This window comes from Vigna unguiculata, chromosome 4 (genome assembly GCF_037176805.1).
Source record: "Vigna unguiculata cultivar grain cowpea cultivar isolate G323 ecotype 2 chromosome 4, ASM3717680v1, whole genome shotgun sequence".
Lineage (NCBI taxonomy): Eukaryota > Viridiplantae > Streptophyta > Magnoliopsida > Fabales > Fabaceae > Vigna > Vigna unguiculata.
In genome coordinates, this window is record NC_140795.1 from 7,534,378 (window position 1) to 7,554,978 (window position 20,601).

Sequence of the window (20,601 nt, forward strand, 5' to 3'; positions counted from 1 at the left end):
TACTATGAATGTGAGTTCTCCTAGCTTAGGTGACTGACCTAGGGTGTTGATTGGGCCAATTGAATCCCAATTGAAGTCCTATATGATCTCTCATGATCTAAGCCCAACAACAAGCCCAATTATGCAAAGCAAGGTCCAAAATTAAATTGTAATCTATTGGTCCCAAAAACAAGGCCCAATTGAAAGTCTATCCTAAATCTTGACATCTTCTTTGGTCCATTGAAGCATCATTTTGGACTCACTAAACTCAATAGCTTCTCGCCCTTCTAGTATCTTTCTTGCTATGCTTCTAGTAATAGATCATGGTTGGGGCTAAGACATCAATAACACCTATCCAATAATATAAAAAAATAATTATGCCAATACACATAAATATTTTCAATTGAATAATTATTTGAGATCCTTTGATATTAACAAATAGAACCAAAAGAAAAAAAGAGTAGACATTTTTTTTAAAATAAATGAAAAACTTACATTGAAGTAAATTACGATTGTATAAGATTGGTTTATATGAAATTACCTACTAGATTATGCAATTTGACAAAAAAAAATCATAACAAGTCTAAAAAACTTTGTGAGAAAACAGAGAAAATTTTAAGAAATTAAAAATATTGTAAGTTTTAAAAATAAATTACAAAATAGTTAAATTTTTAGTTCATATAAAAAATATAACTTATTTTAGCCTTCATTCTTTTATTTTTAACAAACAAAAATGGGGAATATAATTATAAACTTATGTGTTAAATTTTATTAATAGAAAATATCCATTTGAATTAATTCTTCTTATGAGTGTTTAGTCTAAAATGATCACATTTATTAATAAAATTGAATAAACCTAATTGCCTAGAATAGAATAGTCTTGACTAACAAGGTTTGGGTATGTGTTATCTTATTAGTTGCTGCATCATGCAATTTCAAATGTAAGCATCTCATTTATGAGAAATTATTGGTAGTCACCGTAATAATAAATGATGTTTAATATATATATATATATATATATATATATATATATATAAAGAGAGAAAAAATATGGAAAAGTATAATATGATAAGAAAAATGAAAAGAAAATATTTTTACTAAGTTTTTATATATTAAAGTGAATGAACTCGTTACAATAAAAGCCGATTAAAAATGTTAGTTCGTTCCATGAAAATTAAGTTGACTTAGTATGTTATTTTTGTTATAATCTTGTTATTCTATTTTTTAATAATAATAATATATGTATATATATATATATATAATATTTAATTATGTAAATATTTAATACATTAAATAATATTTTTAATTAAAAAATGAATGTAATTGTTATTTTTATATACTAAATTTTAAAATATAATTAAAAATTAAAATTAAATTAATAAGCGTTAATAATTTAAATTATAATATTGTTTAATATTTATATTTTAAAACACTATAATATATAAAATTAAAAATTTTTAATTACCTTTTAATTTAATTCTTAATTATAAAAAATCTATAAAGTATTCCAACACTGTTGTGAGTCATGCGTTTAGAGTAAAAATAGAGGGAACCTATGCCATTTTTATTTACGCATAAGAGTTATTTATTTATTTATTAAAAAAGAAATTAAGAAAAAAATAACTGAATTATGATTGGACATTGTGAGTTGAATGTACCCAGTTTTTGGTGCCAAATCAGTGCACAGTATTTTTTTTAGATTCGTTTTTATGGCACGCGTCCGAAGCAGGTCACCCGGGAAAATCCAATGCTCCTATCTCTCATTCGACACGTGTCCTCCATGGTGCAGGGTTTTCCATCAATCACCTTTCCGTCACCTGGTACTGTGCAGTATGGCCAATGAGATATCGACACGTTGCTTTTCTTCCTTTTATTTCTCACTGTACCAGTTTTCTTTATCTGTACACTCTGAACCATGCCACCCATAGTTGACCATAAATAAACCCATGCTTACGCCAACAACACTGTTCAACAGATTTTTCTTACACTTCTGAAAATGTCATCTCCTACATATTTATGATTTTTACATGTTATATACTTAATTCAAAAATAATATTATATTAATTTTTACTAAATTGAGGGAAATTTTGAAAAAATTATAACACTTAAGTGGTAAATTGCAATTAAACTTTTTGTTTAAAGTTAATGTAATTTTATTCACTAATTAAAACTCAACTTAAAATTATAGTATATACTAATCATTCAACAACTTGACTCAAAAAATAACTATGATTAAAAAAATTAGAGTTTGAGATGCAATCCTAATTTAATATGCTAAACAAAATCTTAGTCATAATCTTGTTGAAAACAAGACTTTGTATGATGATGCTTTTGAATGTATACATACTTTTTTTAACAAATGTGTACATAATTAATTAATTAGTCTAAAGATACTTAATATAAGAATGAATCTGAATTATATCCCTTCATAGTTTTGAGCAACATAATATTAATAGATAAGGAAAACTACAAGAAAAAAATATACAATTTATTAACCAGCATATATTAATCATTTTGATAATTATAATTACGTAATATTTTTTAAATATTGTAAATATGTAATATATAGACTTGGGAATTTAATTGTATGAGATCCAAATTGGTATTAGATCTCCATAAACTTTACATTTCACTATTTTCTTCGTGGAGTAAGTTTTATCTATCTAACCATTGGATTAAAATTTGGGACAAAAGCTTTTAATATGACAAAATAGGAATATTTATCAGTTTAATTTAAAAACTTACACTAACATGAAAAAAACTTTTAATGTCTGTCATTTTTTTGTTTTAGACGTTTCCCTGCACCCCAACGTCGTATCAGGTGACCTTAAAATTGACGTATGACTTTTACTATCCGACGTCCCTTGCACTAACAAGTTGCTCAACAAGATTGTGCTACGCCACTATTCTCTTCTCCCAAATTAGAAACCCTAGATGAACAAAAACACCATGGCAGCACCTTTGAGTCACCATTCCTACACCATTGACGAAGGAGTCGTTGTGCATCAACCACCTGCAATCTTCCATTGAAATCGAACCCTCAACACACAAAAAATAACAACCACCGCATCACATTGAAATAGTAGATCACGCAGAATCACATCGTTGTCAACCATCCACGGTGTAGCACATCTCGAACGCACCTGCACAACACCAAATGCGAGACCAAAAACCTGCAAGAACGCACAACCGTGAAACGCCGATCAGGACTACACCTCCACCACGCACGCCGCTTCACACTTTGCCGCCTCGCACACTGCTACAACACAAAAAAGGGAAAACTAATCCATCAAAACTCAAATAAAGCCCATGAGAGTGTTAGGTCTATAGAGGGGGTTTCATTGGGAAAATACAATACCAATGAGATCTGAGCCCAACCACATAAGACATTGACACCACTCTCAACCCAAAACCTTAAGGTAAAGGGTTTATGGGTCTTTATCCTTATATAGTGCTCTACTCTCTCATTTCTAGCCAATGTGGGACTTAGACTCACACTTGAATTCTTCCATGAGTACTCCTTTTTTGCCTTTTCTGTACCGTTGTACTTCTTAACGGGACACACTTACTTGGAATCCTTGGCAGGAAGACTTTCGATACAAGGACCATATTGCACTCGTCTAAGCCAGTTTTAACCATCAGCTTTGATACCACTTGTCAGGTTTATAGAGGGGAGTTTCACTAGGGAGATATAACACTAATGAGACCTGAGTCCAACCACATAAGACATTGACACTACTCTCAACCCAAAACCTTAAGACAATGGGTTTATGGGTCTTTATCCTTATATAGTGCTCTACTCTCTCATTTCTAGCCAATGTGGGATTTAAACTCACACTTGAATTCTTAACAAAGAGTTCAACCGCAAACGTGCATTTGAATTTCATGGGAAAAACTAACCTTTGTTCGTCCTCTCAATCGCCGTTAACGAAAGCTTTGATTTGCCAAGAAGTTAACGAAAGCGCGCAAGAATAGTGTGGTTGGCACAGTCCTTGTACTTCGATCGACGTCAGGGCAACCAAAAATTGACGTCCTTTGACGTCAGGGGAAGCAGAATCTGACGTTTTTTTACGTCGGGTAGACAAGTCCAACATTTTTTTACGTCAGGGTGGGAGAAACTAACATCCCTTAATGCGGGGTATGTAAAAAGTCGATGTCAAATTCAGTAAAGACGTCCCTTCCTTAAGGGGCCGACGTCAATCTTTTCCTTTTAATTATAAAAATGTCACCGATCATTTTTGACATCTGACTTTTAATTGACTGACGTTAAACTGATGACGTTATAAGTCCTTTTTGTGTTAGTGTTTTCAATAGAAAAACATAAATTTTTTAACTTGATATTAGAAAAATTTATAATTCTTCTAGAATCCATTTCCTCTACCTTCTATTTAAGATTGTGAGTTGAGCATTTATTCTTTTCAAGACCTAAACCTATCATAATAAAATTAGTAAAGTGTATAAGATATCAATACAACAAATTTTTTATTTAAAGTAAGTTTCTCTTTAACTTTTCTTAACTTATTTATATGTGAGAGGTTGCATGCTTAAGGAAGATGTATTGCTTTTTTTTATGTTATTTTTGAAAGTATATGCGATTTTGTGGTTACCTTTTTTATTAATAAACAAGATAACACTATATATTACAAACACAATTTCCTTTTTATTTATTTTTTCATTTGTTAATCATTTTGACATGTTACGTGCTTTGGTGAAGGAGAACATTATTGTATTGAGAAGGTAAATCATTTTGCACTTGCAAATGTGAAGTATCCACCACTTTCAAACTTTTGTCCTTATTAAAGCATGCAAACCCTAATTTTCAATTTTTTTTTGTTATAGGTTTATGTTTCGATTATGAACCGAAGTCTAATATTAAGGTTTATACTTCTATTCATAACTGAAGCTAAAATATCTCGTCTAGATATGTTGTGTTTGTGGAACTGAAACAAAATGAACAAAACAACCATTACCATAAATGTTTCCTTACTTGTGAGAGGGCCTTTAAATTTTATATTAATGGATAAGTACTTGAGTTGAATAAATTATTGTTATTTATCATGTAAGTTAAGTTTCTGCATTATTAGGTTATATTTTATTGTACGATTTGTATTGATTTAAGTGTGACAAAAGGTTTTATATTATATGTATACGTAAATTGCACAAACATGATCTTACACAAATATGTAAGGTTTTATACGCAAATTACTACAAAATGGAAATTATATTTCTTAGAGCATGAAGTATAGGTATATATAATAAATAAATGTATTAATGTTACACCCATCTATTCTTTGAATTAAAATAAAAATAACTAATTAAAAAAACTAGAATTTTTTGTAATGTAATAATATTCAAATGATAAAATGTATAATAATATTAGATTTTAAATAATAAACATTAAATTTATTACATTTCAATTATTGATTATAACAAATGCCTAATTTAATATTTAAAAATAATAATTATTTTAATTATTAATAAATTTAACACTTAAAATAATATTTGCATGATTGAAAATATTTTTAATATATTATCAAGCTAAAAAAAACATATTTTTTCTTAAAAAAGTTAACGAAGTAATTGGTATGACAGGTCAAATCCTAAACCCATCTTAACCCATTTTTTATGTTCTAAAAATCAAGCACAGAAGGAAACGGAATCATCACACATACAATTTCCTATATATAGACATGTGAGTGTATATATACAAAAAATTATGACTTTCTTTTTTGAACCTTAGTGTTGACAAAAGGCAGGAGCTATAAAATTTTTGTAATTTAAAAAAAGAAAATAAAGAAAATTAAAAGAAGGGATAAGCATATTGAGAATCTTTCTGAGGCCACAAAAAAATATGCAGCACATTTAAGAAAGTTAGTTGGATATAGGTGGATTTTAATTTGATAAAACAAAACCATCTTCTTTTTCCATATTTGGAATTTGGGACCCTACCACTTCAAACATGAGTTCCCATCTTTGGTATACCTAGCTGTGTGCAATTAATTTTCTCATTTGACTTTGGGTGTTTTTTGCAACCAAATTAACCTAAGTCACCTTTCATTTTTGGCTTCTCATTACCTCCAAATTCCACATTTCTTCATAGGGTAAGAGGTTTAGGTTTTCCAAAACAATTTCTCTAATGCCTACTTTTGAAACCCTAAGCTATACCAAACAAATTACACTCATAACATTTTGGTGTCATGTGGCATTCTTGGTTCAAGTTACACAAGCTGGTTTAATTTAATTAATTTTATTCATTGTAAATTAGTAAATTTTAGAAGAGCATAACTCTAAAAATGTAATGTTGTGTTTATTTAGTAATTATTCTTATCTCAAGTCAATTCAAATATTATCATCAAGATCAATTACTTTTTATCATGATAAAGATAAATATAATACTTAATTTGAATAAATGTTAATGTGTCCGAAATTGGGTTAGATAAATTTGCATGATGCGTGTTTGATAAGTTAAAGAACATAGTTGGAGTAAAGTTTGAATGGGTTTAATTAAAATGCATTAATATCTTAGAGGATTTAATCATTATTAATTATGATCTTATCCGATTCAAACGAAATAGAAATACGGGTGGTATCTTGAAAGATAAACGGTACAAGTTTATTTCTCATTTATTTTCATTTTTAAACATTAAATTCATTGCATTTTATCTTGTAAGAAAATACAAAGAAAAATATTACAATTAGTCAAGGTACGGTTGACTTGTCCTAGGTACCAAAGTGGGTTGAATTATTAATTTTATTTTAAGTTTGTTGCGTGTGGCTTGAGTTCTATTTTATTTTAGATGTTTACAATTTGAAAACTTCTAAGTGTGATCACTCTTACGATTATTATTGATCAATACTTATAATTTTATTAAGATTTTATTCTCAAAAAAAAATTTCAACAATTGCTTATGGTAGTGATGACTTGGGTACCAACATTTATCACGGTATTATATCCCTTACTCAACCTTCTTTATTAGTCCACACATTTCAATAAACAGAGGAACATGTATATCAGATAGATCAAAAAACTTCTAGAAGAGGTAAGACAAGCCAATATGAGATCTAAAGCAAATGCAAAGAACTTAGCTGAAACAAAAAGAAACCATGTTATGATGTAAGATGAAATGAAGTTGATGTGCCACAATTAGCCTTGTTCTTGGAAAGACAGACTACAAACATGTCCACGGGTACCAGTCAAGTGTATCTTCATTATGATGAAGACTTGGATAATCAACCCCTACCTTTAACATGACTTTTTGGTATTGCCTTTTAAGTAATTTGTTTTGTTCAATTATATGGTATATACTATTTTTAAGCTTCACATGTTTATATATTATTTTGATTTTAATGTTTTTATTCAATTATGATTGACTGAACATCTTCATGCCCTCTATGCCTTTGACCTTAGACTCAAGTTGGGTGTACTATATTTAACCTTTAGTAGTTTGATAGTGAACATTGTAATAAAAATTAGAACTAGATTGTAATCACTCTGTTGACAAATGTTTGCTTCCTTTATTATTGTGATATTTACAACTTCAATGTTATATATTATAATTTGATGCTCAATTCTCAATTCTGATTGAAGTTGATAGTAATTATGATTGAAGTTGGAAATAATTATGATTGAATGTATTTATGTTTGTACTTTGTGAGGCATCATGTTAAACAACATGTGCAAATTCATCAAACAAAGTGTTTGGGTAGACTACATATAGCTAGCGTGACCTTAGCGTCGACTAGGCCCGACTCTAACCCAAAAAATAATTTTAAAGTTGGCACACCAATAATGATGACCAAGACAACACAATTTTTTGGTATTAGAGTCAGCCTTAGTAAGAGTTTAGTCAACTCTAAATAAACATTATTTATTGTAGTGTCGGTCTTAGAGACGACTTAGTCAACACCCTGATGTCTACTTATGGTTGACTAGTTTTTCATATCTTCCTAGATTGTGCGTCACAGTGAGTTGCAACGTTTTAAAGACATTATGAAGTCAATTTTTCGATTTTTGAGTTCCTTTTGATGAATTCTAAATTGTTGTTTTCTTGTAATGCAATCCCAATGACCCTTATTAGACTATTATTGAGAAAATCAAATTTAAATTTATTAAAGGTCATGATATTGATTAGTAATAAAAACACACGAACATCTAAAAAATATGTTAATTTAGTTAATTTAGTGTAATCATACTATAAAATTTAAATGCAATATTCATTAAATAATTAATTAAAAATTATTCTTTATCAAATATTCTACATATCAAATTTTGAAATTACACTTAAAGTTGTGTTATTGAGAGAAAAGTAATTGAAAAGTGAAGGAAAATAAAAGAAAAGTTTGTGGATGATTTAATTAATGTAATAATGTAATATTTTTATATTAATAGTTTTATAAAATACAATTTTTAAAAGAACTTAATAAAAAAATAAATTAGAATTCAAATAAATTTAAAATTAAAAAATAATAATTAAATTTCTATAAATAAAATTTATATTTTAAAATGGAAATATATTAAACTAAATCAAATAATAAAATTGTAAAATTTATATTAATTTAATTTATTTTAAAATTATGTTATTAAATTTAAAAATAATTACTATGAATAAAATATTAAGATTTGATAATGTCTTTGTTCATTGATTATCATATTAATCTTCATGCAAATGTCTTCTAATTAGTGGAAAAGGTTTGAAATATATAATAAATTTTGCTTTTATGTTTATATTACATTAGATTTTTATTTTTCTCTGTTTTCTTTATTTTCATACTTTTTCATGATAAATACTCAGTTGGCTTAGTTAGTAATATGATATTTAGTTCTATTTATTTTTTGTTCTTATATATATATATATATATATATATATATATATATATATATATATATTACTCAATTTAGTCTTATTTTATAAAAAAAAAAACTTAAAACATTTCTTATGTAAAAAATCTCAATATAGTCACTTTCGTTAAATTGACATTAAAGTTGTTTGAAAGTGCCACATGTCAAAATCTGGGTCCTTCATGTGTCAAAGTCTGAATTTATCAAGTGTCAAAATCTTGGTTATTTTTTACTTGTGACACGTGTCAAAATCATATGAGTTCTAGGATATAAGATGACCTAAATTTCAACAAATGAGAGACCTAGATTTTAACACATAATACTTTCAAATGATGTTAAGGTCAGTTTAACGGAAGATATCACATTAAGCCTTCTTACGAAATTAGGAACTAAATTAAGTCAAAAATAAATGTAAGGATCAAAATAAATCAAAGGCCTAAATGTAAGGACCAAATTACCACTACAAGAAAATGTCTCATTTAACAACCAATTTTAGTGACCCAAAATTTTCAATCACTCTAGTAACCAATTTAAATACCAATTTACGAAATAAAAAAGTATTGGTTACTAAAATATTTACTACTATGAATAAAAAATTATAATTGGTCCCTAAATTGGTCACTAATTAATTAAAGACTAATTTAGAAACCAATTCCTTTGGTAGAAAAAATCTTATAGTAGCTAATATTTAGTTACCAATTTCCTTAGTAGCTAAAACCTTGGTAGCAAAAGTTTAAAAACCAATTTAGAGACCAATTATAACTTTTTATTCATAATAGTAACTGTTTTAGTAACCAATAATTTTTATTTTGTAAATTGGTGTCTAAATTGATCACTGTAATAACAACTTTTAGTCATTAAAATTAATTATTAATAAAATATTTTCTTATAGTATACTAATTAAACCTATTAAGAACCATCAATGGCCTTAGCTTTATTGATCACTTGCCATGCATAATTCGTACAAACTCCACAATTTTAAAAAACAAAAGTATATTATTATCCTATTAATATTTTCTTTATTTTATATTAATACAATTGTTGAAAGATGAAGATATAACTAAGAAAAAAAATTAAAATACTTATAAATATTTAATAGATCCCTATTAAAACCATTGGATCCTCGATGGTCTTAAAACGTAGGTTGGATTATGGTCCATTAGCTATTTTGAAATCAAATATATGCTTAAAATCTCCAAAAAGAAAGTGAAAAATAATATTATAAGTGACCCAACAATGTTCACAAGACCTTTACAATTTTTTTTTTTTTGTTTCTTGTTCCTTAATTTTTGTATTGTAATATTGTTCAACTATGTACTTAATTATGAAAAAAAAAGAAAGAATGAATGTATATGTAAAAATATTCTTACTCTTAAGTTAGTAGGATATTTCTAACATTGGTGGTATATTAAATGCATAGTTAGGGATGTAAAAAAAATTTGTACCCTCAGGTATTTGTGGACAAAACTCTCAGTGGGTAAGAAATATATATTATAAATGGATATTCGCGCGGATAACGGGTACGAATATTTTTTATACTTACATGTTAACATGAGCGGGTAAGGGTATCATAGTATTTGTACCCGTGGATACCCGTATCCGCTATACTATAATTTAAATTAAAAAAATGATTAAAATATTAATATATTGATTTTGAATGAGTTATTTTTTATCAATTGGTCTTCAAAAAATCGTCATTCCTTTGTAAAGTGTCATTTAACACTATTTAAATGGATTGTTTGGACTTTGTTTGAAATTTATGAATATTATGTATTGTATTTTATTTGAATTTATGGTTAAAATATGTTGTTAAATATTTTGTTTTATTTTCTTAAAATACCGACAGGTACCCGTGGGTATTAAAAAAATATACGAGTACATAATGGATACTCGCACGGATATGGGGACGGGTAAGTGGCATATATTTATGCAGCAAGTAAGGTACATGGGAGCCACTACTCATATTCTACCCGCCCGTTAACATCCCTATGCATAATAAAGTTTATTTACATAACCAAGACATTTTCAACATTAGAAGTACAACTTGTGTTATCAGAAGGTCGTGAATAAGATGAAGGTTGAAAACTTATCGTGTTACAACCCCTCAACAAAATGAGATTGTTGAGAGGAAACATCAACACCTGTTAAATATTTGTAGAGCTCTTCTTTTTCAAACAGAAGTCACAAATATATTTTGGTCTTATTCTCTCAAAGTTGTTGTTCATATTATAAATAGACTCCATAACTTTTTTTTTTGCATAATAAATCTCCGTATGAACTTTTTTACCCTCATTTTTCTCATCTAAAAGTCTTTGGTTGCCTTTCTTATGCTAGCTCGACTACTACCAGTAGAACTATACTTGATTCCATAAGTTTAAAGTGCATTTTTCTCGGTTATCAATATGGAATCGAGAGCTATGTTTTGTATGATATTTAATCAAAATCCATTATTGTTTCGAGAAATGTTATTTTTCATGAAGATATTTTTCCTTATTCTCTTTTACAAGAAGATTCTCCAAGTTAGAATAGTGTTCTTGATCAATCATATGGCATTATTGCTTTCAATTTTCCTTCTTGGCCAATTTCAATTGTCACATATCCTACACAAGAATCTCATGACAATTCTCACACTGATTTTGACAATACTAGAGCTACTAGTTCTGCTCCTAGAACTTCTCATCGAGTTTGAAACAAGCCTCAATAGTTGGACCAATATTACCATGGTTCTGCTTCTAGCTCTCAATCTCAGTTTTCCACTCCATATCACTTGCATTTGTTTCTTTCCTAAAATAATTGTTATTCTAACCATACTTCTTTTTGTCATAACATTTTTGCACAAGTTGAACCCTCTTCCTTTAAAGAAGGTAATTAGTCTCATTGTTGGCAACAATATATAGATTCTAACTTCAAGTTCTTGATAAAAGAGATACTTGGACATTAGTTGATCTTCCTTCTGGCAAGAACTCTTAATAGGCTACGAATGAGTTTACAAGATCAAACACTAAGCAGATGGCTCGATTGATAGATTCAAATCATATCTAGTGGCTAAGGGTTTTACCCAAATTGAAGATGTTGATTACTTTGGAACCTTCTCACCCGTTGTGAAACTGCCCATTATATGTCTTATTATAGCTTTGACCAATGCAAATAATTGGATTGGACACCAATTGGATGTTGATAATGCCTTTTTCCATAGGGATTTGCGTGAAGAAATCTATATGAAGCCTCTTTAGGTCTTTCTTTTTCTCACCCAAAACTTGTTTGTAAGTTTTATAAATCCCTGTACGACTAGAAATAAGCAAGTAGAAATTGGAATCAAAAGCTGACATCTGAACTTCTTCATCTGGGGTATAAGCATAGTACTATTGACCACTCTCTTTTTGTGAACATATATGATTCTATGATTGACATTCTATTGCTTTATGTTGATGATGTTATTCTTGCTGGAAATAGTATCTCATAAATAGTATCTAAGATTGATTGTCGTATCATTCGGCAAAAGATACAAGATGATCTTATAAGACTCATACATGTTCCTTCAACAAGTCAGCTAACTAATGTATTTACCAAAGTCTTTCATCATTTTGCCTTCAATTTTGTCATCTCCAAGTTGTGCATTCATAATATCTATGCTCACCTGCTTTAGGGAGGTGATATGTTTTGTTTTTTCTGTTAAAATGTATCTAATTAATCTGTTAGACGTTATGTTAGTTTGTCGACTCTTGTAAACACATATTTGGACCTTGCTTAAATGTCTTTGTATTCAAGCTTTCATTATCTTGGAATGTTTTGATTCTTTTCCCCAAGCATAATGAAACATTTTCTATCAAACCTTTTATCAAACACTTACAGAAGAGAGTATTTATATTTAAACATAATCAATTATGCTTTTTAATAAAATTGAAGTTATATAACTTTATCGAATTAATTTTACGTAGAAGTAACTTTTTAGAAAAAAATGAGTCATTAATTATTAAAGTTGAGAGACAAATAAAATAGTGATTAAAAACTATTTTTACAAGTGCATTTGAATAATATAAATAAAAGAAACTAAAACAATCAAATTTAACCTAAAACAAATTATTCAGATTATCTTTAAATTAAAATTAAGAATACTTGTAAAGTTTTCCGTACACATTTCAAACTCTAAATAAAAAGAAGTTAAAAGAAATACATTCCTTGTTTAGGAGTAAAAATGATTTTTAAACTAACTTCTAAATACTTAAAAAAAAAAAATTAACATATTTGGAGAGACAAATATTTTGATGAAGTCAAGTACTAGTTAAGGGCCATATTCTTATCCCTTTTGACTAACAAGTATAAACTTCTGATCATTTTCATTAAACTGTAAGATAAAAGGTATAGAAAAAATAGTTAATATATATGACAGTCTATTTTATACTTTATTTATATTTGTTAACCCGTTCTTAGATTTTTAACAAAAAAAATAGTGATATTTTAAAATTCAATAAAATTGTATATATAATATAAAATAAATGATCTGGTACTATATTATTAAAGTTAGAAATAAAAAGTAACTTCTTAAAAACTACTATTGGAACAATTTCATCTATTATTGTGTGTTAATTTTTGAAATTTTTGTCAAAAATAAGCTATTTAAAATAATTACAATTTAAACATGAATCGTAAATCTGGTTTTGATTTAATTCAATAGAAACCAAAATTGCATTACATTATTATATACTTTTTAAAGTTTTCTATAAAAACTACAGAATTGAATTTTCTAAATATTTTTATAATTTTTATAACATTTTACAAAACATCTATAAAAAGTCCCAAAAAAATGTTATTAATATGCAGTATAATTATCTACCTAATATTAATCTGATTATAATATTATTATTATCATCATCATCCCAGCCTATATCTGAATACTAATTCCCATTTTGCATGCTAGAAATCGGAAGCCACTGATAAGTTGACACGTGGAGGGTCCACTTTAAGGTATCTGACGACGTTCTTGCTCTGCTCTACTTAAGTTAATACAATGAAAAAATTACACATTTTCTTAATAACAACGCACACCTACGACAGCTGTCGCAACGCGCCCGTGAGGAACACGCGGCTTTGCAGCAAGACGGAGCCAAAAGGCGCGTGTTTTACACGCGAAGCAGGCGCGAATGAGGAAATTGTTTTTGCCAAAAATACCTCAGCCGAGTAAAGCACGATAAAAAGAAACTTGTATGAAACAGGAAACTCAGACCAACCCTAAGCTGCACTCCATTTTATGGTGGAGATTGGAAGAAGATAAAAGAGAAAAGAAAAAAAAAGAGAACATTTGAGGATGAAAATGATGAGTTAGCAAAGAGAGATAAACACTTAGAACTATTGTGTTGTTGCTGTTGTTGTTAGCTTTGTGATCTTTCTCTCTCTTGATTTTTCTTCTCTCTCTCTAGGGTTCCAAGTTTTGAACTTGAGAACTCTCTCTTGTTTTTCACAAATTTGGCTGCACTTGGGTACTGACCCAGAAAAGAAGGTTCAACAGGTACCTAAGAGAAGGAAGGGGTGGAAAAAAATAGAAACTGTACGTATGAAAGAAGAAATAAAGAAATAAATAAGAAAAGGGTAAATTTTGAATAAGAGTGGGGAATAGAATAACACAATAATAGTATTAATATTGATAAGAATTAAGTGGGAAAACATGGGGAGGGGAAGAGTGGAACTCAAAAGGATAGAGAACAAGATAAACAGACAGGTAACGTTTGCAAAGAGGAGAAATGGCCTTCTCAAGAAAGCCTATGAACTTTCTGTTCTTTGTGATGCTGAGGTTGCCCTTATCATCTTTTCCACCCGTGGCAAGCTTTATGAATTTTGCAGCAGTTCAAGGTATGTTGTTTTTTCTTTTTTTTCTTTTCTGAGCTCATAAAATCATTAATGGCTTTCATCTTTCTTTTATGTATCTGTGTTTGTATCTGCAAGTATATGTAAGATTGTTTTCGTTTTTTTAATATTCATCATAACTGCTTGAATCTCATTTCTTAGTTTGTGGATTCTGTGGCCTGAGAAGAACTTTCATATTTCTCTTTCCTACCTTTTTCTTTTCTTATCTGTTTCCTATGGAGTTGAAGAAATTAATGAATATTTCAGCTCTGGTTTGGTCTTTTGAATGTAAGGTTGTGAGATCTGGTGATGCGGTTCATGATCTGAAAAATAAGTGATGTTTTGTTTTCCTGTACGGAAAATTTTGGTGGATTTTGTGTTCTCTCTTCCCCCACATGCTTTCAGGGGTTTCTGCATAATTCAATGAAATTTCTTTTCCTGCTTGGACTCTTTTTGTTCACTGAGAAGGCTAATGGATCTGTGTTTTTTCATATTAAGCTGATTTTGTTTGTTTTCTTGGTTTTTTTTTCCTTAAAAGTTTGGTTATATCTATGTATGACGAAGATGTATTAGCAGGAGTACTTGATTGTCCTGAAATGAAGTTCTATGACAGCTTGAACACATCTTAAGTCCAATGAAACAAAGGACAGAATGTAAGCATGTAGTGTGCTGCACCAAAAACAAATAAACACTATTTCTTCACTCTAAAACAAATAGTTCGAAATTTGGAAACCAATAAAAGATGTTTTATTTCATCACCTTACCACTGTTTATTATCAGTGTACGGTGACCTTTTCCCTGAAATTGCTGCATTTAATAGTTTTTTTTTTTTCTTAATAAAGCTGAACTTTATCATTATATCTATCTATATATCTACATAACCACATAATATAAATAATATATACAAAATCATTTTAGTATTTTCGATGTAAAATTTCTATTTTTTTTTCTTCACTTTATTTTAGTTGAAATTTGATTGTGTGTCATCCTACAGATTTGTGTTATACCTCACTATAAAAGCAAAGTACTTAACTAATGAATTTATTAGTGGTGAGGTTTTATGAGTGTATCTCATTGAAGTTCAATGCTGAGAAAGTTTTTATGTTGAACATTTAATGACAACGAATTAAACCATGTTATTGATGGCTTCTCTTGATTTTTGTGGATTTCTCTATCCTCTAGTGGGGAATTAGACATTAAGAATGAATTTGTTATTGAAATAAATTCTCACAAAAACGTGTGCCTTTTCATATATAGTATCAGATTATTTATATGCACAACAGATTGATTTTAAAGGTTGTTTTTGTCATCAATGTGATTATATTGCTTCACTGCCATTAAAGCTTGAAGGATTCAGTGTTTGACAAAAATAAAATTCACCAAAGAAAAAAGGGTTCATAACTTTGGATATAACCCTATTTATTAGCAATTAGAGACTAATTCAGTGTAATATTACAATACATTTTTTTATTCAAATTATTTTTATGCTATCCAAGAGTAGCTGTTGTATAAATGATGCTATTTATGCTTTTATTATGTTATGACACAACCCCATGCACAAATGTGTTTTCATTAAGAAATGCAGGTGCATGCATGAATTTGGGTTTAATTTAACTGTAACTACAAGGTTTAAATATTATTAATTCATCATGTCTAGCACTTTAAAGGTGTATTCTCTCTTATTTAAGCATGTTGACCATTAAATTGAGTAAATTATACTTTAAAAAAAAAATCATGAGTTTTATATTTATCTTATTTTTTTTATAAAGTTACCCATAAAAGTACCTTTTCATAGATCTTGATGTCCTTTTGTTCTATGCTCTGACTATAGTCTGATATTCTAACTACCCATTATATTGCTACAAAGATCAAGTGAATCAATTCAGGGAAAATAGTGCTTATTATACGGAAACTTTTTTTTTTTTCATCAACAGATTATACTCAATTTCGCGTACAATTTTGTATCTCATAATGGAAATTTTGCAGTGAGATTATGCCCTAGAAATGAAGGTCCTGATATAATTACATAATATTTTCTGCAGCCTTATTATGTTGCATTTTGTTATCAACTACTTCGTGTATTAGTTTAGGAAAGTAGTAAGAAAATTGTAGCTTTTTACTTTATAATTTGAAGCCATTTTATTTGTTTTTATGATAGATATATGATTAAAATTTTCTCACATTTTATTCATTTTGGAACATCAAAGGTAAGTGTGATCTAGATGAATAATATAATATTTATGCTCATGATGCTATAGTGTAAGTAGTGTTGTATTATTTTGGAACATCATTTTTACTAGTTCTTCCTTTCTTTTTTTATTGAATCTGCAGCATGCTCAAAACACTTGAAAGGTACCAAAAGTGCAGCTATGGTGCAGTTGAAGTCAGCAAACCTGCCAAAGAACTTGAGGTATGAAAAAGTCGTTGTTTTGAAGAAAATATTAAAGTATTAATAAGTTTTTTCTTAATTTGTTTATAAACATTTGAGAGAATATTTGCATTTATTGCATATAAAAGTAATGTATTTTTCAAGAAAGAGACTATTTTTGTAAAATTATGTACTAAATTTACTAAATAATATATATGTCTATTGCTGTTGTTAACAGTATGAAGAAACTTCAAATTACCGTTGTTATAGAATGATTACAGAAATAACATCTCGAGATTTTCACTTAGGAAACAATCTTGTTAATAGCTTGAACTTTGATTGCTAACATTAAAATATATATTATGTTTTCCGTTAAAGGCACTTTGTTATTCTTCATTTGTCATTTGCTTTTGTAGCAGAGCAGCTATCGTGAGTACTTGAAGCTGAAAGGAAGATTTGAATCTCTTCAGAGGACCCAAAGGTGAATTTCATGTGAAAGTATTTTGTAAAACTCCTTTCAAATTTAGTACTAAGAAAACCTATATTAAATTTTCTTCCATTCACTTAGTCATCATTATTAAATTTTTCAAAAGAGGTTTAGCATTTGCATCAGTAGTGTTTCGATTAAGACCATGTTCTTGTTCCATGCTGCAGAAACCTTCTAGGTGAAGACTTGGGCCCATTAAATACCAAAGAACTTGAGCAGCTTGAGAGGCAGCTAGATTCATCTCTCAAGCAAGTGAGGTCGACAAAGGTAATAAAAATACAACCTTTTATGTTCTACAAATGTAAACTTGGGACATGTTATATATGAAACTCTGATGTTCCATTCTGAAAAGCAGATTAGTAATTTTCTCACACTATATTTTGCAGACTCAATTCATGCTGGACCAGTTAGCTGATCTTCAAAATAAGGTATATATATGGTGTTAGCATAGTCATAGGAAAATCAAAATTTATGTTTGGCTAACACTTTCAAGCTATTGTTTGCTTACAGGAGCAGATGTTGGTAGAAGCAAACAGAGCTTTGACCATGAAGGTAAAAACATTAAACACTATCCATAATGTTCTTGTCGTTCTGTCTCATAATGTGATTGTGCATTGTACCTTTAATATTTTACAATATGGAAACTCTATTCAGAAGTGTTTGATGAAAGTGGTAACATTGTATCTTTTGCTAATGATGAATTGGTTCATGATTACTATGTTGGCAGCTGGATGAAATCAATTCAAGAAACCAGTATAGGCAAACATGGGAAGCTGGTGATCAAAGTATGTCTTATGCTACTCAGAATGCTCATTCTCAAGGCTTCTTCCAGCCATTGGAGTGCAACCCTACATTGCAGATAGGGTATATAATATACAATCATTTTTCATGTATTTTTATGCAGAGGGTGATTTTGAATTGTATTTTAATGTGTGTTCCTTGATGCAGTTCTGACTACAGGTACAACCCTGAAGCCTCAGATCAGTTAACTGCTACAACTCAAGCTCAACAAGTTCAACAAGTGAACGGTTTTATCCCTGGATGGATGCTTTGAGCTGAGCTAAGTATTTAGCTGGCTACATAAATAAAATTTAGCAGACACCTAAGGTCAAAGTCAAAAAATGCCTCTTTGGTGTTGGAAATGTGTAAATGCTGCTTGTGCTTCTGTTATTTGTTTTGGCATAAAAACAGCAGTGACTGACTTAAAACTATTAAAACTTTAGCCATTGACTTTTGGCTTGTAAGAAGGTTACACTATGTTGAATATCTCTGAATGACTAGTGTTATCTGACTGAATCACCAGTTAATGCCATTTTTCTTTTGCAATCTGCTTTAAACTTCTTGCATCAGTGTACCACATGTTATGTCAATTGGTGAATTGATTCTTCGTTTCATATCTTAACCAGCAACCTTAGAGTTTCGTTGATTATCATTAACTGCATCAGGGATAATATGTAAACAGAATATTGTTAAACATGAAGTATTAGGAAGAGATGTTAAAGGATTCTGAAGAAAGAAGTTACACAAGTGAAGATCAACCTAGTAGAGTTTGTTTTGCAACGTTGACCTCTAATAGAATACTATTCCTTTTTGAGCTTATCATAAGCTTTTTCAATAGCCATCTTTTGCTTAGAATTCATTAGAGTTAGCTTATGTGAAAATGACCCTGCATTGACTTAAAAATTTGTACTCAAATGGTGACATTATGAACCATAATTGGTTTTATTCTATTCTCACTGGTTTTGGTCAGTGCCCTGAAGTAAATTGAGTCAACAAATTCAACTGTGTACAACATTGGTACAAGCAGAGGTCCAAAAAGTGTACCTTGTAATCATGTAGACTGTAACAGTGACCCTTTTAAATAATTTGATGAACTTGGTGAACTGTACCTTGTAATCTCAAAAATAATTGTTGCAGAATTATGAAATAATGTCTACTGTAATTAACCCAATCGGACAAAAGAACAAAAGATGCTAATTGTTTATTGATCAGAACATGAATTCACACATGACAAAGGAATAGATTGAGTTAACTAATTTTATTGCATATATTATGTGTTATGGAAATGAAACTTAAAATTTGAGAGACAACCTCAACAATATCATAGATTATGTTGTATCTGAGTTTGATCCAAAATAAATTTTTTGCAGAAGTTTATGTAATTTGATTATGTAGCTGGTGGGGGTGTTAAATTAGCATGGAAGGAAGTGAATTGAAGGGTGGGAAAATGGGAGAGTAGTTGGAGATGTGAAAATGAGAGAATAGAGAGAATTGAGGACCACAAGAAGTGTCCATGCATCCACCAGTCATTGATTCTTTTTCCCACTTGTTGTGTTTGTTCTCTGAAATTTTCATTGGTCTGCAAAGAATAATCATTTCTAACTTTTTGGGCCAAGGAATCACACAAACTTCTTATCATGGATTTGATACTCAACTTCAAAAACCAGTTGAAACTTGATTGAATATGTTCATCATTCAATGTTTCTGTGTGTTTGTTTAGTCAATCTTTCACTACTAAAATCAGAGGAACACATTTTTTTTTCTTTTTTTTTTTATGATGGATTGAAATTCATTGAAAAACATAAAATTTGATTGGCTTCACTCTCTTCTTAAACTAGCTTCACTTATGTGTTTTAGTAAGTTTTTATAAACTCTAAACAATAATACAAAAAAAAAAAAAAAAAAACCTAGAAGAATCTGTACTACTACTAACACTCTTCTTAATTAGATTATATGAGAGTTTCAAAACATGAAACTTTGAGGTCAAACATGAAAAAATCAATATTTGTTTTTTTTTTCTTCTCAAAATAGTTTATGTTAAACATGGAAAACAAAATAAATCCAAACAAGAAGGGGAAAATGCTTTGTCAGAGTTTGTTGTATTGTATTGCGTTTTCAACGTTTGGAAATTATTTTGGAAGATAAACTTAAAGATCTTTTTTCATAAAGCAATAAGAAAATAATTTTTGCTATGTATTAGTTTGAAAATGATTCTAGAAAGAAAATAAAAAATCAGTTTAGTAAGTTTAATTTTACAACATATTTCAAAATTAAAATAAAAACATGATTATTACATGTTTTATAGCT

At 29.0% G+C, this 20,601-nt stretch overlaps 1 protein-coding gene across 2 annotated transcripts; it reads left to right on the forward strand.

Annotated features, from left to right (window-relative positions):
• Nucleotides 1-14,081: 14,081 nt before the first annotated feature.
• On the forward strand, nt 14,082-18,851 carry LOC114181319 (agamous-like MADS-box protein MADS2). Of its 2 annotated transcripts, none has more exons than XM_028067739.2 (8): nt 14,082-14,665; nt 16,991-17,069; nt 17,444-17,508; nt 17,682-17,781; nt 17,901-17,942; nt 18,025-18,066; nt 18,242-18,378; nt 18,463-18,851. In XM_028067739.2, exons 1-8 carry the CDS (start codon nt 14,481-14,483, stop codon nt 18,566-18,568), a joined length of 756 nt encoding a protein of 251 aa, XP_027923540.1. In that variant the 5' UTR covers nt 14,082-14,480; the 3' UTR covers nt 18,569-18,851. The 2 variants fall into 2 exon arrangements, with proteins under 2 accessions (XP_027923540.1, XP_027923541.1); XM_028067740.2 differs by having other exon boundaries at nt 14,083-14,665; nt 17,447-17,508.
• The last annotated feature ends 1,750 nt before the right edge of the window (nt 18,852-20,601 follow it).

Bases quoted from the DNA above. Each gene is read 5' to 3' on its own strand.
- LOC114181319 (XM_028067739.2), top strand. From the start codon at position 14,481: ATGGGGAGGGGAAGAGTGGAACTCAAAAGGATAGAGAACAAGATAAAC. The intron at 17,509-17,681 runs GTGAATTTCATG...TCCATGCTGCAG, and splicing joins TCTCTTCAGAGGACCCAAAG to AAACCTTCTAGGTGAAGACT. The intron at 18,067-18,241 runs GTAAAAACATTA...CTATGTTGGCAG, and splicing joins ACAGAGCTTTGACCATGAAG to CTGGATGAAATCAATTCAAG.